This window comes from Nasonia vitripennis, chromosome 3 (assembly GCF_009193385.2).
Source record: "Nasonia vitripennis strain AsymCx chromosome 3, Nvit_psr_1.1, whole genome shotgun sequence".
NCBI lineage: Eukaryota > Metazoa > Arthropoda > Insecta > Hymenoptera > Pteromalidae > Nasonia > Nasonia vitripennis.
The window spans coordinates 10,584,408-10,611,274 of record NC_045759.1 but is presented as its reverse complement, the minus strand read 5'-3'; the positions used below and the strand labels follow the sequence as shown (position 1 = coordinate 10,611,274).

At 46.4% G+C, this 26,867-nt stretch overlaps 1 protein-coding gene across 1 annotated transcript; it reads right to left on the bottom strand.

Moving 5' to 3' along the window:
* Positions 1-118: 118 nt before the first annotated feature.
* On the bottom strand, positions 119-26,867 carry LOC100679525. Its single transcript, XM_003427978.5, has 6 exons — positions 26,611-26,867; positions 5,240-5,622; positions 3,318-3,631; positions 2,627-2,960; positions 1,729-2,047; positions 119-1,643 (listed from the first exon to the last, which is right to left on the bottom strand). Exons 2-6 carry the CDS (start codon positions 5,410-5,412, stop codon positions 1,362-1,364), a joined length of 1,422 nt encoding a protein of 473 aa, XP_003428026.1. The 5' UTR covers positions 5,413-5,622; positions 26,611-26,867; the 3' UTR covers positions 119-1,361.

The following is a 26,867-nucleotide window of genomic DNA, read 5'->3' as shown; positions in this document are numbered from 1 at the left end:
TTTCGTCGATTCAGAAACGAAGAGATGCGCTTGCCAATGTGTAAATGTAAATTAACTAAATATCGTAAATACTACAAGGAATCCGGCGTGATGTTCTATGCTAATGAAATTATGGCAGTTATTGTACATATTTTTTTATTATAGGTACTAACAGTATACTGATTACACTTCGCTTAACAAAATGCAGTAAAACGTCGACATATGGTCACAGCCATTATATTGCTTGCAGAACTACGTCCTGCATTTATTTTTCTTATGAAAATGGAAGAGTTAATGGTATATTACGAGTATAGTGACCGCAATTAGTGTACACACATCAAGTAGAAGAATTCAAAACTTATCGTATAGATATATGAATGAATGAAGTAATATTGTACTGCTTGCATTTTTTTCTAAATACACAATAAGGATATATGCCAGTGTTGTTATATCATTTGATAATACGTTTGTTATATATTATAATCACGGGAAGAAAAGGATATTAATAGTATTAAGTGCGTTATTGCGTTATGAATGCATCTGTACCATGCTTTACGTAAATATTGTTGACAATAATGCTAAATGATATGTTATTATTGTATTTTCATCTAATTTCATTACAATCGTGCTATATCGTAGTAATAGATCTGTTACTTAAAAACGAGACAGTTTAAAATATTACTTCGGCCATTAATCACATTGAATAATGTCGTAAATTGTTACTTGATGCAATATAGTTATATGACGTATTCGCAGTTATTTGCTTTTTAATTAACCTGCTATATTATAATCTTATCGGTGAAAAATCGAGAGAGGGAATTCGGGTTAAAGCAATAATCATCAACCTTGCGATTCTGATTATAAATTAATTATTATTGTGTCACTTTATTGTATCAAATTGACAAATTATAAACTAAATTGTATCTAATCAGTAATACTATCTCACGAATCATCAAGTCTGACGCGCTTCAACGCACAATACTGGGCGATTCATTGCGTTTCAACACATCGAAAGAGTTTCAATAAAAATCTTCACGATCGGATAAAAACACGGACTGGACAATCCAATGGAATACAAAAAGAGCTCACTACATTTTTTCGCAGTACGTTTCGCACACGAAAATTTTTCTTCCTTCGCAAACAGCCACTCGCACACTCACGTATAGAAAAAGAAAACAAACAATTGACACACCTGCGCGCACATGATGAGTGTGAAAGAAAACCGCTGACTGACATATTCGTCGCTTAGACATTAAAAACACGTGCACTGAGCGCAGCATCACAGTCGTGCGCTATATCGGCGCCTACATATTATACGGTATACAATTACAAACAAACAAAAAAAAAAAAAAAATAGACATCAGAGAAGACCTCGTCGCGCTTCACATACTGCCGAAGATCTTGCGTCCCTTGGTGACCGACAGCGAGACGACGACGACGCTGAGGATGAAGAAGACTAAGCCTAGGACAACGACGAGCACGCGGCACCACTGCCGCCTCCGCTTCGCCCTGGCGATGGCTCGTCCAAGTCGCTCCGCGCGCAGACCGTCCAGAGTGAAGTCCAGGTTCCTGTCGAAGCCCCGGAAGTCCTTGCACCAGGTGTTGTTGCCGTTCACCGAGTCCGTCACAGCCTCGCTCGAGGAGCTCTCGTCGCTGCATTCGAGCTGGAAAAACGTCCGCCGATTAGACAAGCGATATTGTATAAGAACGAAATAATGTCGCGACGAACGAAAAACTGTTTCAGCTAACCGTGGTGTATTCGTGCTCGGCTATCGACGGATAGTTGAAGCGAATTTCCTTCTCCTGCCTGGGGTCGTTGGGGTTCCGGCACTGCTTGCCGAGATTCTTCTTGGAGCCGAGCTTGTCCGGCGCGAGGTTGCAGGACTCCTTGTAGCTCCTGCAGCTGCAGATTATCCGATTCTTATCGCCGGCCGAAAGGAAGGACTGCGCGTGGTCGTCGGGGAGCAGAAAGATCGTCGGCTTCTTCCTGCCGTCCGATTTCGGAGTCGTCTCCTGGCTCGAAGACGGATGGCTCTGGCAGAGAAAAGTCTTGTGCTCGCAGTAGCATCTGAAAGGATTAAGCGTAACTCGTTTACGTATGACGGCAAGCGAGTTTCCTCGTACGCTCGCGGAATAGCGAATCGATAAAAATTTTCTGAGCTTATACGACTCGTAAAAAGAATCTCTCGCGGTAAAGAAATCCGATTCTGCGGTTGTTAACGACGAGTCCGCTGAGTAACCGTACACTCTTGAGCGTCGAATTTAAATGAGATTTAATGCCCAAAGCAGCTGCAGCTGCGTATCACGAGCGTCGCTCGCTCATTCAGCAGGCATAGCGGCATTAAGAGGTGTAAAAAAATCGCGAGGATTATACCTGATGTACATATAGCTATAGGTGCTCGAGCCTTATTAAATTTCTATCACGACGCTCATTAATTACGCGCGGTTGACCGGCACGCGACTTTTATAAGCGACTGCGCCGTGTCAAGGTCTCGCATCTTCCACCTAGCCGCGCTGCATTGTAATGCAGAGCCGAGTGTGTAACGAGCTCGTATACATGGCAATGAGATAACGAGCGCGATTACATAGAATTTTCTTCCATTTTCATACAACTTATGTATATACTACAATTTACAATAAAACGTACCTGTGTCCGTAGAGCCTGGAATTGATGGGATTAACTCCGATAGTCGAGGAGGACTCCTTCCCACTGCTCGTCAACGAGGAGTTCCTGTAGATGTCCTCGTAGATGGCCCGTCCACTGGCGGTACTGCTACCAGCGGGCTTGGCATCGACCCCCTGGGCGACGGTCCTCGAGATGTCCCTGAGAATCTCCTCGTCGCTTTTGCCGCAGTCGCCCTCGAGGACCGAGCTCAGCGTTCGGGACAGCTCGAGTAGGACCTCCCGCGCCGAGACCGAACTCGCCGGTCCCCCGTAGTCGCTGCTGACGCTGCTACGGTAACCCGCCGAGCCGTAAATGCCTGTCGGGTAAAGAGTTGCCGGCCGCATAAATGCAACGTGAGTATGCGTTTATAAGTGTCATTACGTGCAGAGGTGTGATTGTACGGCTGCGGCGTGTGATTTCACTTCTGATCTTTATACGGCGTATTGTGCCGAGCGAGAAAATGAGAGAATACATATATTGTCATCCGAGCTCTGCGACGACTCGTGCGTGAGAGAGAGAGAGAGAGAGAGAGAGAGAGAGATATTCCGGAATATGAAATACTCGGATGGTAATGAAATACTCATTTCGCGCGCAGGGCCGCAGGAGCAAAGCGACGACGAGAATAAATATCGTATTTTGCGACGTGCATGGAGTGAAAGTCCTATATACTCACTCGGCTGGGGTCTGGGCTGAGGCTCGCGCTCGGCGTTGTCATCACTGGACACGTTGTCAGGGGAGTGTTCACCGGTAGAGTCAGGCGGCGAGGGCCAAATCGGCCGGGGTATGATCTCGCCTTCCTGGATTACGGCCAGAGCCTTGGCAGCTGCGACCGGACCGACGATCACGCCGTAGGAGTGGGCCGACAGCGGTGGCGAGTGGCTCGAGTAGCCGGAGCTCGTCGAGTTCCGACAACAGCGACGGGACTTGCCGGACTGACGGGCCGACACCAGCCGCGAGACCTCGCCGTCTATCGAGTCCGTTTCGATCCTGGAAGCAAGTTTTTACGGATGAAGATACTTGGAAAAATATATAAAAATCTTGTCTTACCATCATAGTCTTACAAAAATTGATACTCGTGTCATTTTCATTTTCATTTTCACTTTCAGTTCGTTTTCGTTTTCCTTTGTTCGCGAAGTGAAAAGACTTGATTACGTGCTCGGACAGACGTGTAATTGGAACGCAGGAAAGATAGAATCTCGTGAAAAATTTAGAAAGGTAATAGAATTTAATGGCTATCCAGCCGCGTGTATAATAATATACGGTCAAACTGACGGATTAACATTTCACTCATTGCGCAAGCTATGCCGCCCTGTGTCTTGTGTACATAATAATGAATAAACATTTGCAAAAAGTTTGATTTTACGAGATTCCGAGGATAATAAATGTGCGGAGATATTGAGTCGTAAACGGGGATATACATCGAGAAAGAAACTCCTGCCACACCTTTTTCTCGTTACATCTAACGCGGCAGTTCGCGGCGGGTTTCATTCCACGCGGCGCTGTATTATTTATCTGCGCAGCCAGGTTCGCATAGAGGCATTGAATTCGATGTAGACAAAGTGTAAAACCTGCGCGCATGAGAATGCCATCGGCAATTTAGAAAAGTATCAATCTTAATTTACCGCAGATGCATATCGCAGACAATATAAAGCGCTTATATATCTGATGGAAATTCAATTTTTCTCGCGTACGGCTGATCGATCGTCGTAAACAGTAGACTGCCGTTTAGCCGTCGATAAATTACTATACACGCGCGACGGTGATACTGCGCTGAACAAACAGGCGTTTGAATTTCAAAAACGGCTGTACCGATTTTTTTTTTGTTTGTTCAAACAGCTAAATATTAATCAAGCCACACATACAGCACGGTTTTGCAAGCTTCTCGTTATTTATGATCTCCGCGAGAAAGTCGGATTCGCTAATCCCTAGAGCCACGAGGGCATTAGGCATAAAACGTCTCGTGTACCGAGAATAATCGTTAAAACGCACATTTGTTCTCCTAGGAATCTCCGTATCTTTTTATTTTTATTCTCCGGCAGCGAGGTAATTACGGTTATGTGATACTCTTTACAATGAGAAGCAATATCGGTCACTGCGGCGAGCAGCGGAGGAAAATATGCACGTGACCACTCGTGCGTCCGCTAATCGTACAAAAAACACACTCTCTCACGGAGTTGAGACATCGTTGTCGTTACGGAGACGGTGAAAAAAACGGGAGGAATTTAAACAAACAAAAAATTAGACTCCGTTACAACCGAGATGTTTATGCAGGCAAGAGAATTATTATTATTATTATTATTATTATTATTATTATTAGTATGCAGTATATTTTACGAGGTATAATGGTCCGCGGCAATTTGTAGCGAGTCGTGTAGAAAATAGCGGGCAGACTTCCGCATCTCACCGACTCGACGCATCTCGTAAACCGCGTGCTCTCGCACGTACGTGTATATATCCACTTTACAAAAAAGCCCACTCGCGCGAGAGGCTGATGATCGAATGCTTTATCCCGCGACTTGCGCAAGAGATTAGTCGAGGCGTGTAACGCGTACATAATTCACCGCGCTCTCGGCTTTCTTAAATCACACAACTGACCATTCCGGCAGCTCGTGGGGCAAAACGCCGAAAGTCGGCGTCCCGTCAAACTTCCTCCCATCGACGATGCCGATCTTGGGCCTCGGCTCCTTGAAGCTCTCGGGCGAGGAAGCCGGCGACGAGGAGCTCGACAGCTGCGGTGCCGTAGCCGCTCGCTTGGCGGGGCCGAGCATGAGGAGCCAATAGATTGCCCTCACTCTCCACAGCTACGCGCGCAAGTACCCTCTTGTCAGCAAGAGCGCTGCATTGGTCTGTCCTAGGCCGCGATTCGTCGGGGGCCAGCTGCCAAGGCAGCAGCATAATCAGCCTACCACCTCCTCGATTACACCTCGACTCGTCGATTTCGGGCTTCTTCGACTCTTAGCGACGATCCGGCGCATGATCTGGAAGCAGAGAGAGAGAAGAGTTCGTGTAAGCGAAAAAATGACAAGAAAAGCGCCGTGAGAATTTTTCGAAAGTTGCGTCGAATGTACTTTTATATGTGTATAAGCACAGCGGAGAAAGTGCGAGAGATGCGCGTGTGCGGAAGATTAGATTAGATCATATCGGCGCGCGGGGCATAAGCGGCTGCTATTATTATGCCCCCGAGTCAGGATTCTGTAATACGCGCGCGCGAGACGAGTGTAAGCGGCTGACAATCCGAATGGGAGGAGATCTCTGACGGACGAGACGAGACATTGATACGCGTGTAAAGTGTAAAAATAGAGGGCCATTTGTACGTAAGAGGCGTGTAACGCGCCGGATGAAAGGCATATTAACATTTTTATTTAATAGAGGAGGTATAGATTTTTGTTCATGAAAAAAAAAACAAATAACGATATCTATGCAGCGTATATACTCGTATAATTGCGTTTCGACTATTCGTCGTTGCAAAACAGCTCCCACGAGTATTTTCAAGACACTCGCCGCGCGCACGTGCTGCGAAGGTTAATAAAATAATAATTAACACAGCCGAGCGAGCAATTGAGAAAAATTATTATGATAGAGTAACTCCGAGAGAGAGAGAGAGAGAGAGAGCTGCAGCGCAGGTGAAGGTAGAGTTCTTTTATTCTCCTGCATCCTTGACTCGCTTAGGCTAATTTATCACGCGGCGACAAAAGTAAATTAAATATTTAGACAACAATCAACGAGGAAGAAAAGTCGAAAGGATTTTTGTTTTCGATCGCGAGTACGACTAGCCTGTGATTTATTAATGTACGGTCTGTACTAATTAGCTACTGAGGCGCGTAACGTATATCGTTATAAGGTTTTGCAACGCGCGCGAGCGAAAAAAAATCTCCGCTGCATTTAAATAATTAGAGCCTTTACAGTCGAGCTCGGCAATAAAAAGCAAGACACGGAGAAAAAAGCTTCCTCTTATTTCGGCCCTTTAATCGCATCCTTGACACAATGACGCTAATTAAGTAATCCGAAGGTCTTCGGCCGACTCGCTTTGTTACGGCTACTGTAAAAGTAGAGAATAAAATCGCTCGGCAGTACGAGGCTCGTCTCGTCTTGTACAAGAGGCTCTATTATACTCCATTACTTTCTGCGCGCATGACTCCGCGTTCGAGTGTATACAAAGAAACGCTACCTGGAAAGGTGAAGTGCCTCGCGCGGTATAGCTCTTGTTTCCAAGCTTTTTCTCTCCCAGACCCAGAGCACAAATTGGTACCTGTATACTCTCAATGGCTTTTTATCGCGTGTATAAAAAAAAGTTCGAGAGGCATTAAACTTTTTGAAAAACAGCGTCGGGGAGACAAAGAATTATCAATCAAGTCGAAAAAATTTATGACTTATTCGTCTCGAGGCATATCGCATTACAGCAGCGACCTTATACACTGCACAGCTTGCCATTGAATAATCCCCCGTATTACAAGCAATTTACTTGGAGATCGCGCGCTGCAGCGCGTATAAATTGAAAAAAAGCTACACACACACACGAGCTAATTTAGCCCAAGGAGTCGGCCCTTCGTTGGAGCGATAAAAAGCGACAGGGTCGCGGAGGAAACAATCGGATCGTTTATGCACGCTCCTGTACAATAAAAGCACGCAATGCCGTGCGTCGCGAGTCTGAAAATAAAATCGAACGAAGCGTAGGTGAAAGATCGTGTGCGCGCTCGCGCTGTGGAACGAGAGTGTGTACGAGAGGGAGAGAGAGAGAGAGAGAGAGAGAGAAGAGAAGGGACTGTTATATACTGTGGGATCGAAGCACGTTGTTGTTGGGAAAGAGGTGTATCGCTACCGCTCTCGCAAGGACGCGTTATATTATTCTCCCTCTCTATCTCTTCTGCGTGGAATTCAGTGATGATGGGCGACGCTGTTGGGAAACGACAACGGCTGTGTGATTGGCGAATTTTTTCTGATATTTTAACAATCGATTGTTGGAGCACGATCTTCGGGAAGCTTTGTTGAACTGTAAAATACACAAGAGAACGGCTTCCAGCGCCCTCTCTGCGCCCGAAGTATATAGGCACAGTCAAAATCGTCGAGCGCGAAATGATTCCCGGCAATTTTTCGCACCTAATCACACAGCCGAAACCCCTCGTTATCTCCCTCGCCTAAACATCAGCAATTGACGCACGCAAAGTACTGTGCGTCCAATAATAAACGACGACGCGGTTGACCTGAAACGGCCTTGCGACCCCTGAAGGACTCGCTCTTCGCGCTTTCGCAAAAGCCTCTGATGACAAAACGATCTCGGCAATTTACCTCTGATGCCGGGTTATACAGATCTCCGCGCGCTCGCAGTTAAGAGGGATTATCTCCCTCTCGTTTCCTCGTTATAATGCACGCGCCCGCGTCCACATAACAATCTCTCTCTCTCTCTCTCTCTCTCTCTCTCTCTCTCTCTCTCTCTCTCTCTCTCTCTCTCTCTCTTTCTCTCTCTCTCTCTCTCTCTCTCTCTCCTGCTCATTTACGCGCGCGAGTGTATAAGCACAGCAGCGAATGATATATTACGGTCGGTTGCGAAAGCTTTTGCGAGTGCGATTTCATATGAAATATCATGTGTTTTTAATATTGTAATGAGCTCGAAGGATACTAGAGAGAGAAGGGAGGGCTAATAATGCGACGGAATTGAATTTTATGTCGATGTTGTGCAAACTTACAATTGTAATTGCGCTGAATTGTCTGTACTGTCGAGAGCGCCTTAATTACACGGATTTTTATGCCACCCCGGCATTAACATCTTATTATACGCCCGATGGGCAATAAAGCGTCGTTATTGCGAATTTTTTTTTACGACGTTCCTATCGAGAAGGATTGACGGGGAGAATTACGCGCTCTTTGTAAACCGCTGAGACTTCGCGCAGTGGAACAAGCGATGGATATGGCCAGACATTATCGCGTCCGGCTAAGGATCGTAAATCACGGTTTTGAAAGCAGAGGCTTTCATTTCAATATAACGCATCGCTTTGATTCAGTAATAGTCGCGAGTCTGGCGCTAAACTCCGGTAGGCGTCTGTGATGTGTCATTCGGGAAAAAACGGTTGCAAATAAAAATCGAGATTACACACGCACACGGCGTGCGTTATGTAACGAGAAAATTTTACACGTGAAGAAGATTTAACGCACATTGTTCAACTTTCAAATTAAGAGAGAGACGACGAGAAAAATCCTTGCGTAATGAATCTCAAGCTCTGCGCGAGCGGAGTTTACGCGTGAAAATTTCTAAACGCACTTCCACGCCGGCTCGTCGTTATAATAAAAATGATCGTTTCGTCTTGTGCAAAAGCTCAAGAGTCGGGACTATAATACTCCGCGGCTCCGTCCAGGCGAGTATAACGGCGAGTTGAGAAATCACAGCGAGTCGAACCGAGAAATTAGACCAAACACCAAACTCTGCGCCGGCTTAATTATTATAAACACCGCATATCGAGTACACACACACACAGACACACACACATACACTCGGTATTTGGGTCAATCCATACGGTGCGCAGTCGCGCGTCGACTGTTACGTACAAAAAAGGCGCAAGAAGTGCAACCAGTTTGTGACACGGGAAGATCCAGCGCAGGCTATGCGCTGGTATATTTATGGCCGAGGAATCAATTAATATATATACGCGCGAGCGAGTGAGAGAGAGAGAGAGAGAGAGAGAGAGAGAGAGAGAGAGAGAGAGAGAACTCGATTTTTATATAAGTCCTAGAACAATTAGAATGCCGACGTGGTCGCTGCTGCAGTAGAACCGCTTTTTTGAGGCTATGCGCTCGCCCTGACCGTGAAGCGGCGAGCGCGCGTGTTACCGAACCGTCTCGTCTTGCCATAGCCGGAGTGTATCTACTATTCGAAGAATCCGACCCCGTTCTGCTGTATGATTGCCATTATCGCGGCCGCTAATGGATCGCCTGCGCTTCCAATGGGTAATATGGAATTTCGCAAGTGCGTCGGTGGCCGCGCGATGAGGTTTGAAGAGATCCTTGGCGGAGAATAATGCCATCAAACGAAAACCGGACTCGTTAAAAAAGTTAAAAAAGAAAAAAAAATGATCACCCTGGTAACACTAGAAGCTCTGTCGAAACCCGCCGGCTTAATCGCTCGAAACTAGATCCCCCCAAAAGTCTGTCTCTCTCTCTCTCTCTCTCTCTCCGCGCTGGCATCGTTAAAAGCGCAAGTGTCAAGCCAATACGAGCGAAAAGTGCAATAAAAAGTAACAAGCACAGCAGCGTTCGTTGAAATAGCCATACAGCATCAGCTGACGCACGATTTACATAATCCCTCGCGCACAACAACGGAGATTGTGTGTCCGATTTCCATAAAAAAAGGAGCACATCAACACCACAAACGCCCGGTAATTTCGGGCCGCCTTACACGCGCGTTACGTCAAGCTCGCGCATACGGCGCGCAATAATAAGTCGTCGAGGGTCGCCGGGTCGTCGTCGCGGCGTATAATACTGTTACCTCATCGTCCTATCCCCGTCGCGAGAGTGTGTATACAGAGGATGAGATTGATCGCGGCTGTCCGGTCGTATACGCGTACGCATACAAGGAGAGAAGAAAAAGAAGAAGAAAAAAGCCCGAGCGCCAGACGCCGAGCGGTGGGGAGACAGGCGCCAAAATATGTGGGCCTAGGTCGCCGAACGGCCTTAATCCAGCACAGCGGCGCAGGCCCGTTGCGCGCGAGTCACTGCAGCGAGTGATTTCCAGTCGGTGCGGGTATGCGCGCGGGGAAGCTGCCATAACTGTACACCCTTTTACGTCACGACGCGTGTGGTACTCGGAGATTTTCGCGGGAAAAATTCATATCTTCTATGGAGATAGGCCGATGTGCATTGTTTCGTTCTACCCTTGAATCGATCGCTGTACGCGTATCTGCATCTGATAAGGACGAGAGATAAGACGGACACAGGCGGTCTTTAAAATTTATCGCGTGTTTCGCCGGTACCTCCGGTCACCTCGTACCTCTGCATCGCCGACGAGGATATATCCTTTTTTACTCTCTTCTCTCGCCGCGACGTTGGCTAACGTTCCTCCTTATTTATTTTCGCGAATTCTCAATGCTTTCCTTTTCCTCCTTGTCGCACATCTTATTCTCGCGAAAGAAACGCTGCATCTGAACAGAGGAATAATAATGTACACGCGCTTCAAAAGGAATTCCCAGCGGTCATTACAATTTTGATGGTTGTAGGAAGAAGCGATAAAAATGGCTATGTCCTTTGTATACATACCCCCTTGTGCGCGCGCGTGTGTGTGCGTGTTTGTCTACGCGAACTTTCTCCGGAGCCGTTTATTTTGCGCTCCTTAATGCTCCCGGCGCTCCGAGACTCCTTTTATTTCTCCTCTGTCTTTCATACGGGTTTGATGATTTTTCGCTTTTACGTCTTCCGGCTATTCGCGTCGCGCGTGCAAGTGACTTTTTTCCGGCGTGAAAGAGAAAAAACGTTATCATTAACGCGTTCGAGATTTTCATGAGCTTATATAAGAGCGTAAGGAGGTGCGTTTACCGCGGGGAGAGCGAATTCCGGACGGCCGCGTAAACAAATTGAATTCGTTGTTCTGTCTTCTGTCGTAAAATTTAAAACGTCAACAGCCGGCAGTTGTAAAATCGCCTCGCAAAGTTTAACCTATTTAGAGACTATTCGATGAAAAGGCGAATCAATCGTGCCGCCTATAAATCAACTAAATTAGGATAAGGCCTTGGAGCTAGACCGTGCGTATTAAAAAAAAAAAAAGAAAAAAAAAGAAAAAAAAAGAAAGAAAGAAATACACATCCGAGTCGCTTTTTTCCATCGACTTTCACGCTCGTCCATAACTGTTCAATGCTGTGCGTGTCAAAATACAGACGAATCCTTCACGAATCGCTCGTATTGACCTACACACCCGCAGAAAACCGTTTGCGCGCGCGAGAGAGATCGAACTCGCTGACAAGGCTGCGTTGGTCAACGCCGAAACGAGAGCTAGAATCAGCTGTGTGAATTATAATTTCAGCCAGAGAGATAACGATCCGCCCCAGCTATGGAAAGAAATTTGCTGCCGCGAGCCCATAAGAATCTCAGCTCAGAAAGAGTCACGTACTCGCAGTAGAAAAGCCCGAGTATGGCAAGACGGCTTCCCTAAGACGCTTATCAGGAGAACCACGTCTATGAGGAAAACTACAGCTCATCTCTGCAGACTAGCCTTAAACAGAATCGGTGGAAACTGGCTCTTCTAGAAAAAACGAAGAACACTTAAAAACCCCCCGTTAATCATCGGCGGCGGGACGACCTTTCCTTCAATTTCTAGGGTGTCGCGCATCCGACCTTTTATCGCCGGCACACATCGGACGTCGCAAACAGTGCGCGGCGGAGAGTGAGAGTGAGAGTCAAGATTGGCAATCGCGCAGTGCGTGTATACGTGTGTATACCCGAGAGCGCTCGATCGACGGCCAACCTAAATTCCTGCGCGAGCCGCTCTTACCGGTCCCGAGCAGCAGAGAGCTCCCTCCTTCTTTGTCGCTTGCGACAGAGCTCTCTGTCCAGTGACGGCATCGTTGGAGTATGACCGGCGCGAAAAAAAGAACCACGAGAGAGAAGAGACTTTTTCGCGCCTCTCGGATTTTTCGAAGCTTTCGGATTTTCTTTCGGAATCCGCGTTATATATATATATATATATATATATATATATATATATATCGGAGCACTCGACGCTGCGGTGAGAGGCGTGTGCTCGTTTGCTGAGGAATGAGGGGAACCTTTCATTATATTAATTGCGAGGGGGATTTTGCCTTTTTTCGATCGGCGCCTTTCGGGGGGATCGGGTATTGAGCGATTATAATGCTCGCAAGGACGACTTGTCGAGGATTTAAAACGGAGTCGCTTGACGTATTCTAATAGCGTGTAAACGATTTCGATATATTTTAAAAGCTTATCGTTATACGCTGAGAGGTTTAATTATACATCTTAATGAAATACGCGGACGTTCGTGCGCGGCGTTCGTCAGGGGAGTTATTAAAAAATGAAAGTTTCCGATTCGGAGAGGAGACATTGTATAATTGTAACGCTTTGCGTATTTTAACGACGGAACAAAAGCTTTTTTATTGCGCGTAATTATGCCCCCTCGCCTATATCGGCGCGCGCGAGAGCATTTCCTACTTTTCCCACTATAACTTGTCTAGTGGGATAAAAGTGATTAGGAACTGGATTATATTCACGTAACCATGCAGCAGTATTCAGAGTAAAACAGCCCGAGAGAGCGAGGTAAAATTCGATGAAAGTCCTCGGCGACTTTCTCGCCTGTGTCAATAGAGCCGCGCGATATATTGAATGTAACAAAAGCGACCCGAGATTTTCGTGACAGGAAGATTGCGCGCTGCCCAGGGCTAAAAGAAATGCGTAGGACGGATCGCTCATTGTATCGTGCGAAAAGAAAGGCGTAGAAGAAAATAGAGATCGCAGCTCCGTATCTGGAGTATCGTATTATTCATTTGCATCGTTATTATAATTATGCTCTCTCGCTGTATTTGGTCGACAACTATATCTCTTTGGGAGAAGTGGGTGATCTTATCGAGATTTGTCATGCAAAGCTACCGGCTGGTTTCTAATTTTTAAAGGCTATATTTTTAATTTCACTTTACACTTTAACAGCAGCGAATCTCTCACCGAAAACTACCTACTCAGTATGGCATGTAACATCTGAATCACCTATAACAGTAGACGAAGACCCGCACGCCATCATCGATACACACTATACGTATATTCAACCTTTAGAGGTGACTGTCCTGTTAATGTCGTTCGAATAGCTCGTGGGGTCGGATTTTTGCAATATTACGCAAAAATCCCCGCGGCATAAATATTCATAAGGAAGAGGATGATCGCGCGCGCGCGTGTTTTGAAGGAATGCGCGCCATTGTCTCGCGCGGTGGCCATAATCTATGCTAATCGTCGCTGCTCCTCGAGATGGGAAGAGGCTCTCTCGGTATTGCGAAAAAATAACGACGACCTTGCCACTTGAAGCGTAGATTCGACCCTCGAATGACTTACTACGAACGCGCACAATTAGGTAACTGATATCCTTGGCGCCGAACTCGAGAATGATGATCCTTATCCTTACGGAGGCGATAGGAGCTGAGCTATCGCTTTTGGATTTATGCCGCCGAGCCGGAATATTCCAGGTGGTTTGATTTATTTTTCTAATATTTTGCCGATTCTTGTACATGAGTAAACAAAAAAGAGGCTTTTAAGAATTCTGGCGAAACTGAAGCTTTCAACGGGTCGTTTGGATAAGAAAGATCGAACGAAAACACCGAGCGTGAAAGAAGAAACTCGTTATCTTCTCGAAAACACCGAGAGTAAGTGCATACTCGAATGAATTATTCGACTCCCGGGCCGACTTCGAGCTTAATTGATTGAGCAAATATTGCCCGAGCAAAAATGCCAGACTAAATATTGACCCGATCTTGAGAGATTTTTTCGGCACAGCTGATTCACGCTGCTTCTGCATACATTACACACGCTCGCTATACATACGCGCGTTTAAAAACATCGTCGAAGAACAGCGTCTCTCGTTGCAACAACCCAAGCCCAACAGATCCACATCTAGTCGCGCATAGCGAACGCATCCATTCATCGGACCCACAACAAGCTTCGTACGCAGGCGGTATACGAATCGGCTCGTCGTAAAATCAATTACCATTACAACACAGTGGGTAATTAGCGCATTAGAATAAACGGTTTTTCCCAATCCCCGGCCGAGAACAAAAGTGCAGCTATGCGCAGCATTAAAGACGAGACAAAGAGGGAGATTATTCGGTCAACGAGCCAATTGGCACAATTGGCCGCTACTTTTGTTCGCGTTTCAAAACCATCCACCGCGGCTACTACTGCGGCGACGGAATTATCATCAGTAGCGGCGACCGCAATTTTTAAACCATCTCCTCTCCGAGCTCGCCTGTTGTGCCTTGTTATACACTGCACAGCTTGCATAATCGACGCGTGAAACTCGAGGCGAGCATAATGGTATAAGGTAAAAATGCACCTCTATCTAAGTATCAAAGAAACATTGTCCTAATGAAATCCAAACGAGCATATCCACCGGAGGAAATGCTCGCGACGAGGTCTTACGTAAATATTACGGCTTTCTACGCGCTATCGTCGAGGCGTCATCTAAAAAATCGACGATTTAAAGCTAATTGGAGTGAAGCCGATGGAACGGCCTCGTATAACCTTTATGCGCCAGTCGGAAGAGGAGGCACACGATAGAGAGATAGGACGGAGCCGAGAAGTGAATGAATTACGCGAGGCTGATGGCGATGGGAAAGTAAGGAAATGCCTCTTCCTACCTCTGTAACGAGATGAAATTGGCGATCGTCATTACATCTTTTCTTCGGTGGCTATACACCAGAGATGATTCCTCGCTTTACACTGACAGGCTATTATTACATTCCCATGTAACGTCGAAAGTAAAAACGAAACATTTTCGCGCGACACACACACACACACACACACGAGTCATCTCATAGGCGCACAATCAATTGCACGCCACAGACGCGCAGCATGCAGACTCGCGTCGATATAAATCGCTAAACGTTCGCAGCTCGAGGCGGTGCGACGGCGGCGCATTCAATGGACGGAAACTTTCACGAGAGACGGCCCGACGACGAAATCGCCGAAGGGCATCTCTCTTTTTCGCTCGAGCCTATTATGTGTGTTGCGCGAGTCATCGCGCCGATTTGATCGATCGGCCACGACGGCGCTCCTCTCCCTCTGCGTTGTCTACCTGTACGAACACGAGGGAGACGACGATCTTTTCCTTTATTGTACGTCGATCGCGATTGCACATTATTTCGCCCGAGAGATGTTCCTTATAGAGGAGATCGGTTTTCCTCTCGGGGGAACCTTCGAGCTGCAGCGAGAGCATATTGTTGTCGTAAGAGTAAGACGAGTACACGCGAGATAAATAAGCGCCTCTTATATACGCTTGCTCAAGCCGCACATGTGTCTCTCTGATGAGCCGCGACGGAGGATCGAGTGTCGCACGCATATGAGCCAGTGTATTTTTGGATTTGTTGTATAATAACATAACCTAATTTTCCATGAGCTTTTCCTATTAATTCTATTAATTATATTCTTAATATCAGAACTTTCCGCGAGAGAGCCTGCTCGTATACAGCGATGATTTGCGCCTCTCGATATAGTGCCTTCAAGGACCGACTTAGCATCGGAACATCATAATATGCAAATCCATAGCGGAGCTCGATGCCTTCGACATTAATTTAATGTAATTTTAAGCGCGCGTTTATAAAAAATAAAGCTTCGACATATTCGTTTTTTTCTCTCTACAAGCTCGATCAGTCGGAGGTCGAAAAATACGTCGCGGCGATTCCAAAATTTCGCGGATATTTCAATGTCGAGTAGCGCATATACACACGCGAAGATAATATGAAGAGAAGAAAAAATCGCGAGCGTCTAGACGCGCGTTTGGTCGCTGTGCTCTTCATAACCATACGTCTCCGGAATACAGACTGCCGGATTACTCGAGAGCGTATACTTGCAAAACCGAATGCTGCACGTATAGCACACAGGCTTTCAGTTCTGGCGTGTGTAATTCGCAAAAAATGCTAATGGATGAGCTCTATCCGCGCGTCGATAAATGTTTAATGTTCCGCTTCGCCATTCGGAGCACATACACGGGGAAAAGGTCCATATTCTTCATGTAGATTGTATTATACACTGCAGCAAGTTCATGTAACACGAGTTAGCGCACAACATCATCGCACGTACATCTTCGGATTATAAAACAAAGCTAATTGCGATAATCTCTTACACAAGCGGCCCAGAATTAAATTTCACCCTGGCCGTAACGGTAATCGCCATCAGCAAAGCGAATTATCTCACGTTGGCACAGGGCAAGCGTTACACGTACCTTCTCTCTCTCTCTCTCTCTCTCTCTCTCTCTCTCTCTCTCTCTCTCTCTCTCTCTCTCTCTCTCTCTCACTGTCAACCAGTGACATAATCGTATCACATCAATTATAACATTTTTTGGAACTATTTTCGTATTACGCCGCGCACGCAATACTAGAACTTCTCGCATTTTCTGCGTTGGATAACTGCTTAAACGCGCGCTTTTCTCATTGAGAAATTAACCTTACAAGCGAAGATTTTTGTTTTCGAAACAGCGAAAAACCGTCGCATGTACCGTACAACGCGCTACCTTGCCTCGGGTGCAGAGGAGGCCGTTCGTTGGGCCCGAAAAAAGAAGAATATATATATATATATAAAATAAGATATAAGAAGCGAGGAGCAGCACACCATCATAACTTTCACCCGTGCGAAGCCGCTCAGGGTCGCTTTGCGAAAAGCCGCTACTTGCGGTTCCGAAAGATCAAAGAACCTTACGGCCTGAAATATGTGTATCGATTCCGCGACTTTTCCTTCGCCAAGGACGACGCGTATGTGTGTATTATATACAGTGAGATTGGACGCAAGATGTATATAAGACAAGAAAAGGAGTTATCCAATCCGCATTATGATCCCGGCGCTAATGCATTTGTACATCGCGCGTCGCGGTGAAATTTTTCAGTCATTCTTGCGAAAAGGTGAAAGCCCGCTAATTACTTTATGCAAGCTCGGCGCAAAGCTACTACCTCCGCACCACTGCATCATTATATCCGCGAGCGTCAGCGAAAAAACAGACAGAGCGCCGCTACTACGTTGCTGCTAAAAACTTTATCAATCGACTTTCTAAAAGGCACAGCTACGACGCGAGATGCTTCCGACGAAGTTGTACCTATACACATTGAAATATCCTCGATTTTTTCAGTTCAATTTTTTAATTCTTCGTTACTTTCGAGCGACGCGTGTCACGTCCGCGATTATTTTCACTCGAGAGAGAGAGAGAGAGAGAGAGAGAGAGAGAGAGAGAGAGAGAGAGAGAGAGAGGGCAGAATACTCATAACGTCAATAATATAAGACGTGCAGTCGGCCGAATTCCCGCGAGGAAGTCAGCCGGCGATAAGGAGCGAACTTCGCTTCGGGTTTACGTGAGTTTCGGAGTCGCATCGCGATAGTTGTTGCGTAAACACGCAGGTGATAAGGTGCATCACGGCGTCGTACTTTTCTTTTTTGTGCGAATAAGCTGCGTATATACAAGATCGAAAATCAGTCGAGTTTCGTCTCGGAACTTCCCGTGAGACGACGGGAGACGCGGCAGTGTCTACTACTTCCTGATAATTAGCCGCGCGCGGCTCGCATAACGATAATTCACACGTTGTACTCTTTGTATAGTTCCTCGCTCGTATTTTCACCGGCTTGTCATATTCGTTTCACGCTCGGCTGTATGAGTTTCCGTGATTAATTACCCGAGCTATGCGCAGCACTTTACGCTTGATTTATCGCTTCGATCTCGAATAGATCTCCCCTCTAACGTCTGTATGCAAATAATTGCGCTATCCGCGTCCTACGAAAAAAAAACCCTGAAGAAAAGGCGAACCTGTCGAAAAAGAAGAAGAAGAGATCGGCTATACCTGTTGGGAAACGCACTGCAGCCTCGTTATTTACCGAAGGAGACTTGCGCGCACATAAAGAGCAACAACAAAGAGCATATGGGTAGTCGATTTACCTTTCTATTAGGCTCGACGCGCGGACTAATCGACGAGCCGTGTATGCGGCTTAATGACATTACGTCTGTGTGTTTATGTGTGTGTTTGGGTGGTATACGTCGTTACGTAACGCGACGCGTCGCACTTACACTTACACTTTCTTTGTGCGCGCGTAAGCGAACGCGCATGGCTCGGCGGTTAGGAGGAAGCGCGTCGGGCGCTGTGTATTATGTGTATGATAATGAGAAAGAAATTTTCGAGATTAACACGTAGGGAACCGGGTTATCGCGCAGGTGAGCTCCCGATGCTTCTGGGAACAGAGCCGAACAATTGCGTTGTTTCTCTCGCTCGTTACATATTATATATTGGGATGAACACTACACGCACACACACACACGGCGTAATAATATTCCTTTGTTTTCGATAACGCGGGACGCGTTGTTGAAATGTTTTCGTTATATCGGCGCCGAACAATTTCAGAGAGTTTTTCGATTAGAATATATGGAGAGGAAAAATTGTGCGCCGAAACGCGTATCGTTTTGAAATGAGATGCGAGGACTTGAATTTTATGTGCGCACTAAGGCTGACGATTCGAGTTTGTCAACACGCGGAACATACTTGAGATGATACGACTACGCCTTGACGAAAATTCCGAGAGCTAGCGATTGGAAATCACCAATTGCACAATATCGCGGCTATCCGAAAGCTTGATGAAATTGAGAAAATGCCGGCGTGTTTTATCGAACGTTTTTCCCGTCGTCCGCAGTGAATCATTCCGCGAAAACATAAGGAGCCAGCCGGTAACGAGATCGGATGAAAAGTCAAAGGGACAAACGTGCATGTAATATTCATTAAGGCCCATATCATCATTCACCGCCTCTACTCTTACGCAACTGCGCGCATTTCCATGCGAAATTCGCCGATGCCTTAAATGGACTACTGCTCTTAATCGCCCGTTTTTACGAGTCGAATTTTCAAAAAAAAAAAGAAAAAAAAACGCGCGCGACAAGTTCCCTTTTTCTCGATTACTACCTGCGGCTAATAAGCTTTCACTCCGGAGCAGACAAAAAAATTGAGTAATATTTAATTGCCGTCGCGATTATGCGCGGATCGTTCGCTTATCCGTGAGCTTACTATTCCACCAATACGAGCGCAGACGCAGGAAAAGAAATGGAAATAATACTTTACGACGATCCGAAGAGACGAAAGTCGTTTCGCAAAATATCGGCCCCTTGAAAAATGGGCACAGCCCCGCTGAAAAAGAAAGTGTGCGCGCACAACGCTCTCTCTCTCTCTCTCTCTCTCTCTCTCTCTATCTCCCGGGCGAAGGTGCAGCGACAAAAATCAATCGAGAGGAGAGAAAAAAAGCATCGGGCTCTCCGAAAGTGTAAATACGAGCGCGCGGGTAAAGCAAAGAAGTACACAACCGAATGGATTTTTATCCGGCGGAATAAAGATAAGATGCAAATAAGGTAAGAGGATGCGATGACTAGGGGCTTTTTTTCTTCCTCTCCGACAGCGCGCGGGAGAAAGTGCAAAAAATGACAATTGCTCTGCGGTACGTGTATACACACAAGTGCGCGAACGCGCGAGTTACGTGAGGACGTCGCATATGAGTTGTATATGCATACACGCCTTCGGTCGCGCGAGAGAGCCAATCCGAGTCATCGGCTCGTAAACTCCCGGCGACATATTCCGCGACGAGAGATGCATACGTGTATGCATATAACGAACTGCAGTCGCTCTCACGCTTGGCCGCGCGGATAATTACGCGCCGCTGTGTTTTCATAGCCGAGCGGCTCATCTTGAAATTCTTAGAAAGTTTCTTTTTCTACGCGCGAGCGATTTATGGCCGCGTCCGATTTTTTTTCTTCTAATTTTTGCGTGGATTCGAGCCAAGAGAGAGAGAGAGAGAGGGGGTTGCGTAAGGTGACGCTTTATTGGGCTGCGTAACTCTATTACAATTGAAAGTGCGGAAGTCCGAGCGCGAGTAGTGTGCGTGTGTAGAGGAGAGTGAGAGCTATTAAGGATAAGCCGCGACGCGTCTTCTTTTTTTTCTTCCTTAGCGCGCTTTGTGTCGTTTGACAATTATATTATAGGGGACTTTCAAATCGATGGAAAATGCGCGCGGCGTCATGATTATGTAAACCGCGACTCGGAACTAATTATACCGCTGAAAATTCCGCGGTTTCAAAACCCACACACACACACACACACACACACACACGTGTGCGTGAAGCGTTTATACGAGGAAGTTTATAGGTATGGGAAATTCGAGAGAGATGTGCGGCGATGGGAGCTACAGCCGCGTCTCTGACTAATTAGGGAGGATAAGATCGAAGGCAATTGCCGAAATCTAAAGATGGTCTCGAGAAAGTGTATGTTACATATGCCTAAATAGAGAGACTCTCGAGGAGAGTTAACACCGCGGCGCGATAACAGAAAGCTCAAACACGGAATTCCCAGAGCGACGCTCTGCTGCGAAAATATATGCAAACGCCTACATAGGCCACCAAATCGGTTTCTAACGTACACTCTCGCGCCGCACGAAAACTTTCTACCCGCTAAGTTTTTTGTCACAGCGCGTTATATAACTCTTTGGGCGTGAAATTCGGTATCGGTCCGCTATATACACGCTGCAAACGTCCAGACTCCGATTTTTTTCTCCAAACCCCGCGGGAATAGGACCAGTATATAAAGGCCGCGGCTGAACTTGAAATTCAGAGAGAAAGTTTCGGATTTTCATTGAGATGTTTGTGAATGAGTGGACACACTCTCCGCGGCGCAAGAGAGAGGCGGGTTACATCATTGCGTATCGGTGCGCGGGGCCACCGAAATAAAGAAAGCACCGAGCGCGCGTGCGGGAGGGAAAAAGTGAATTTCTTTATTTTGTAACCTTATCGGCTTATTCTAATCCCGATGTGTCGTGTGTGACTCGTATCTTTACGCTTTGGAAACCAATTTGGGAGACGAATTATGCACACTGATCTCCATTATCCTACACCGTATGTTTAAGCTCTACGGGGCTTTGCCTAATCGGAACAGATTGTTATCTGCCGATTCGCTTTTATGCGTTGCGCAATCGTATATCAATGCGATTAATGCACTCTCTATACTTTTTAAAAATGCAGCTCAGGAATGTCCATACTTCACACGCCGCGTATAATAAGGTATAACGACCTCGTCGATTATTCGCCATATTTTATGCCGATAGTTCTATAATTAGTGTCACCTTCGCGAATCAATAGTAGCAGACGGCACTGACAAGGCAGAACTCCCTCGCACTTAAAATTGCATTCTTCGATCAACGATCCTTCGGATGAAAGCTATTAATTACCTCGGCATCCCGTTAACGATCATTACGCTCTCTTCCAAGTTACGCAACGGTTTTATCGCGCCGCTTATTGAAAACAACGACGCGTGAGTGTACATGCAGGTGAATGAATTTCGCTCAATGTCACAAAAAACATCCTACGTATACGTGCGTGTCGCAAGTGGCGATCGATACAGGGGAGTCGGGAAAATGCAAGTGTCACTTGATAATTACCATTTCGTAAGGCTCTATGTAAAAGGTCTCCAGTTTTTATTGCGTTTTTTTCGCTGTAATCTAAGCTGAATATGATTATACGGGACAGCCGAGGAAAACTACCTGGAATTTCCCGGCTTTTTTGCAGTATCAATATTAATTTACAGCATTTTAAAGGAAATCCTCGCCAAACAAACCAACTCCGCCCGCATTACAAGAAAAACTGACCCAATTCCCCTGACATGTATCACCGTGTAATTTTACATACGGAATTAGGATAATACATTTCGATACACTTACATCCGGATCCGTAAAGCTGCACATACAACGCGGGCACATAACGAATGCGCATATATACATATACAGAGACACACATCGAGCAGCAGTGAGCCAATTATGCCTTTCATCACGAGCGCACAATCTCGGAACACACGAGCCATAAGCAAAGTCCTCGACGATTCCACAATCATAAATCCTCGAGCCCATCTCCGTCCCCTTCTCTCTTTCTCTCTCGCTCATATCCTCTCAAAGTCAGCGCGCTCGAGCTCCAACGCACGATGTTTTCTAAGGTACAAAATCCGATCGACGCGAGAATTAATCACGGCTCGGTGCGTTTATCAAATTATCTCCGTGTCCTTCGCGCGCGGCAGCATCAAAGTTTCGCAACGAGCGCCAGCTGCGACCTATTGACGGCGGCGGAGATGTTCCTACTCTGTAAACTCTATACAGCATGTACATCGTGACGAAACTGAAACTCGGACGGAAATCACGATGTGCGCGCGCGCGCGCGCGTGTGTGTGTGTGTGTAAGTGTGACGCGATGCGGAGGCCGCGAAAATTTATGAATCTCCCCCGTGATTCACTCGAGCGCTATGCGTGGACATGCAGGTGAGTAGTCGAGCGCGATATGCTGATTATCGCGAGCGATGACTGTGTTATTTCTTTTCGTTATTGTGCGCAGCCGACTGCGCTGTCCAAGGATGGCACAACTCACTTATTTTAATTGAATGTGAATCGGGATCTCTCGTATAATATTCTCGCTTTTCGAATCGAAGGTCGCGCGCATTTTCTTTTTTCTAAACCCTCGGCGCTGTGATATCGGAAGATAAATCAAAATGGCACAATTAAGTAAGATGCACATCACATGTTAGGAGTGCGGTGACCGTGAAAATCGGTTGAATAAAATCGGCGTTTTCATAAATTTACCATCGATCTCGCCGCGCGTCCACTACTTTTTCAAATTTCGGCAGACGATTTTTGGCCAGTAAGAGAGTAAGAGAGGAGACTCGATACTCTCATGCATAATTCAGAGGTCAATACCGATCTTCCATAGCGCGGCTGTATAAAATACAGAATCTCGACGGCGTTGCTGTACACTCGTGTCCGATTAGGAACACAACGATTTTGTAATACACGCGACGCGCACGCGATCAACTCCTGTCATTCATTTCCTATTAACCAAGCGCGTTTTCTATATCTCATTTGAATAAATTACAAGCTCACATCGTGTCGGTCCTAATCTAGTTGGAGGATGCGACGTTCATACTAATAACGCTGGATCATTACACGATCGATTTTAAAATTTCGTTTTATTGCGTCTCAATCCCGTCAGTGAAAGTCGACGAGTCCATCCTTCTTAATTTTCTAAAGAAATCGCCGAACGTCATTATGCAAACGAGCGCGATCGATGAGTTACCGATCGTTTAAGATCAGCGCTTGCATGTAATGTACGCGTCGCGCAGATAATTGCGCGAGGACACCGAGTTTGAACAATGGCGAGTGATGTCACGGAGATGCGTAATTTTGCAAAATTAAAAACATCCAAGCAATCCGCGTACTTATACGCGTGCCTCGATTAGGAAAGAAGTGTATATGAATTTTCGACTCCGACGACTTTGGGCCCGTTACATATATTAGCGAGCCTTTTTATATAATATACCGTCCAAAAAAATATAATCGGCCTAATGATCCGCTGATTCCACGAAGGAGCTCACGCGGCGGACGTCAGCTGTGATCGATCCGAAAAAAATACAACGTCCTTTCGCAACGATCCTATACATTCGCTGGAGAAAAACAATACGTGAGTTCGTCGACACGAGAGTCGACGCGATAAACACTCGCTGCGTATGTATACGCGGCAGAGCCACGCACACAGTCGGAACGTAAACAAACCGCGAGCCGAGGATGCATCGAATCCGCAGCATAAGTAAGTAAGTATCTCCGAGCTGCAACAAGTTTTCTCACGGCGTAAATATAGCCTCCCTCGCTGGCTCGGCAAATCGATTAGAAAGCGCAAAAAAATGACAGTCGGGCGAACGTGTCTCGTCTATACAGTTCCCTCGAGCGTCTGTACGTGTATACATACGACTACATCGATGTCGAAAGGGGGCCCCCGACGATCGCGATCAGGGCGCAAAGTTCGCCTCGAGGCTCTTAATAATCGCTCTTTTTCCTCCTCTCTCTCTCTCTCACTCTCTCTCTCTTTCTCCAGAGCAGAAGCTAGTAGTGTACGGCCAATTAATTACGTCCGTGTGTGCGAGTGTACAAGTGCAGCCAGTGCCCCTTACTTCGTTATCATGCGCTGCAGCAATTCCTGCCTTTCGGCTGTATTATAGTGCCAGGCTTGCGAAAAATCGCGCTTAGCGATGCCGCTCAGATTCGAGCGCGCGAAAGCTTGTGCGACTTGAAATTTCGACGATTGTGTATATAGTGTGTAGGTGTGCCGAGTGTGTTGGGAAGACATGGGTGTTCGATTCGAGTGACTGTCGCTGCGAGGCGATGAAAGGAGGCAGAGATTTTCAATTAATTAATTCGCAGTGTAATGGAGACCAATAAGCCCATCCCATTAGTGCAGCTGGAGAATTACGTTTCAATTAAAGGCGCGAGGATTGTTTGCGAAATGAATCGCTGCTGCAGTAGCGCACGCGCGCTGAAAATTACTCTCCCAGCGCAATTATGCGTGCGTTTATACAAAATTAAATCTGCCGAGCGAATTACACCCTCATTAGAATAATTCCCCGCATTATATACAGTTTTTCATTTCAAAGACACACACTGCAAGCTACAGCGGAACAATAAAATAATAAATCACCGGAGAAATCATCCAGATTTGCATAGTTCGACGAACTAAACGAAGAAAACAACAACAGCTCTGCTGTAAAATAAACGCATCAACGAAGCAGCAATTCCGTCTCGCGCGCCTAAGCGAGAGAGAATAGAATCCTTAACGGAGCGCGAGCGAGCGAAAGCCATTTAAAGACTAAAAACTCACACTATACGTCCCCGTGGCGTGTATACATAAGCGGAGCCTCGCAGCTCTTCTCTGCAAGATAAATTATACATTTTCCAGCCAGCAGCTCGCGGGTCATTGAAAAAAGCTGCATAAGACCTCGACGACGACGACGTCTCGCTTCGCGTGCTTCTCACGACTCGTCGGAGCCTCACTGTGTGTGGGTGTGTGTGTGTAATGTACGAAGATAGCGCTCACGTTTCTTCGTGCGCCGCTCGCGGTAGCTTCCTTCTGGGCATTTTTAAGATACGTGCGCCGCCGCGCAGAGAGAGAGAGAGAGAGAGAGGGACGACTCACGGCGGAGGATGAATGTAGTCGCGGGAAAAATGCCCTATTGAGGCGACCGCGCGCGGCATTAGTCTTTCGAGCGACAAACCGAGAGACCCGCGCGTTTGGCTCTATTCATATTTCAAATGCGCTACGCTCTCGCGTCTGTGTACCTGTGATGGGAGTGTATGGGTGTACGAGGTGGGAATGACAATGGGCGAGGCGAGCATGATTTTTGCGAATACCGTTAAGTGCATCGCCTGCAGGATATATAAAACTTCGCAGACAATGCAGGGGGTGGTCCCGGAATGCGCGCGTGATTTGCGACACATATCGGCTCTTTATCAGAAGTCGCGCGCGTAACGAGATCTAACGGCGCGATTTACGTAAAAGGACTTTCCCCCAAAAAGTGCACTTTACGCGCATTGCGCTGTGAAAAAAATTCCAAGTTCAACGCACTCGAGTGCACATGATCGTTTTGTAATCCAAGCGCTTGAAAGCTGCGCTTGTAACGCCGTCGATTTGTGCGGAGCCAGGAAAATTTGATGTAGTGTGTGTGTGTGTGTGTGTGTGTAACTCGGATGATAATCCGCGCGCGAAAAAATTGATCAGGCTTGCGATTATTCATGCATACATACGTACACTTGACTTTCTACGGGAAGTTGCGCGCGTCGATTTGAATACGAGTTAAGATTTGGGATCTGATTCCCATTGTGCAATAACGCGACTGTGTATAAAATACAATTTCGATTATTGTAACCGCGCTACTTTACACTCGCGTGTATATTATGGACTCCCTCGTGAGGTAACATAATTATTCAATATAAACTGGGTTAACTATTTCATAAGTATTTCGCAAGCGTTAACTGCACCGCGAGCCGGCGCATTTGATTATGTTAATTGCCATTACCATAATTAAAAAGCTCGACGCGTACTCATCGTTATTCATGTACAGTAACTCATCGACAGTAGCACAAGAGATGAACTTATCTCCCATGGCCGATCCCTGCGTGGAATTTGCATTAATGAAGGAAAGAAACGTATAATCACTCCGGCTCACTTAACGACCCTTCGCAGATGATAAACGAGTATGACCCGAAAATCCAAATAATAGCCATCAACTATTTCAGCGCTCGGAAAGCGATAAATTACGCTGACTGCCATACACTGTCGTCACATGCGGGCATGTATAAATGGCACACACAGAGAGACGGCCGTTGCGAAATCTAACCGAAGCGTTATCTGAATTTTCGTAAACAGCATAAGTAAATTTGAAAGAAGCGGGCCCACAATACCTTCTAATCTCTCCGGTGCACAGCTCTCCGGTAATCTCCCATAGGACGAATCCTTAATAGTCTATCCTCAAATGCGACTGAATCACTCGCGATCAAAGAGAAGGAAAATCGAACGCCGGCGACCACATCCATACAGATATATGTATACACAGCTCGCGAACTTTCACGCGGTCGCGTATAATGCACACAGCGCACGGCGGCGGCGGCGGCAGCGAGTCGTTGGTCTCGCGCTCGGGACGGCCCAAAAGAAACTGAAA

What these genes read in the sequence shown, in the direction of transcription:
- LOC100679525 (XM_003427978.5), bottom strand. Translation starts at nt 5,412, where the DNA reads ATGCTCGGCCCCGCCAAGCGAGCGGCTACGGCACCGCAGCTGTCGAGC. An exon ending in CCCCACGAGCTGCCGGAATG is followed by an intron (nt 3,632 to 5,239) that starts GTCAGTTGTGTG and finishes ACTTGCTTCCAG; the next exon opens with GATCGAAACGGACTCGATAG. An exon ending in TCCAGGCTCTACGGACACAG is followed by an intron (nt 2,048 to 2,626) that starts GTACGTTTTATT and finishes TAATCCTTTCAG; the next exon opens with ATGCTACTGCGAGCACAAGA.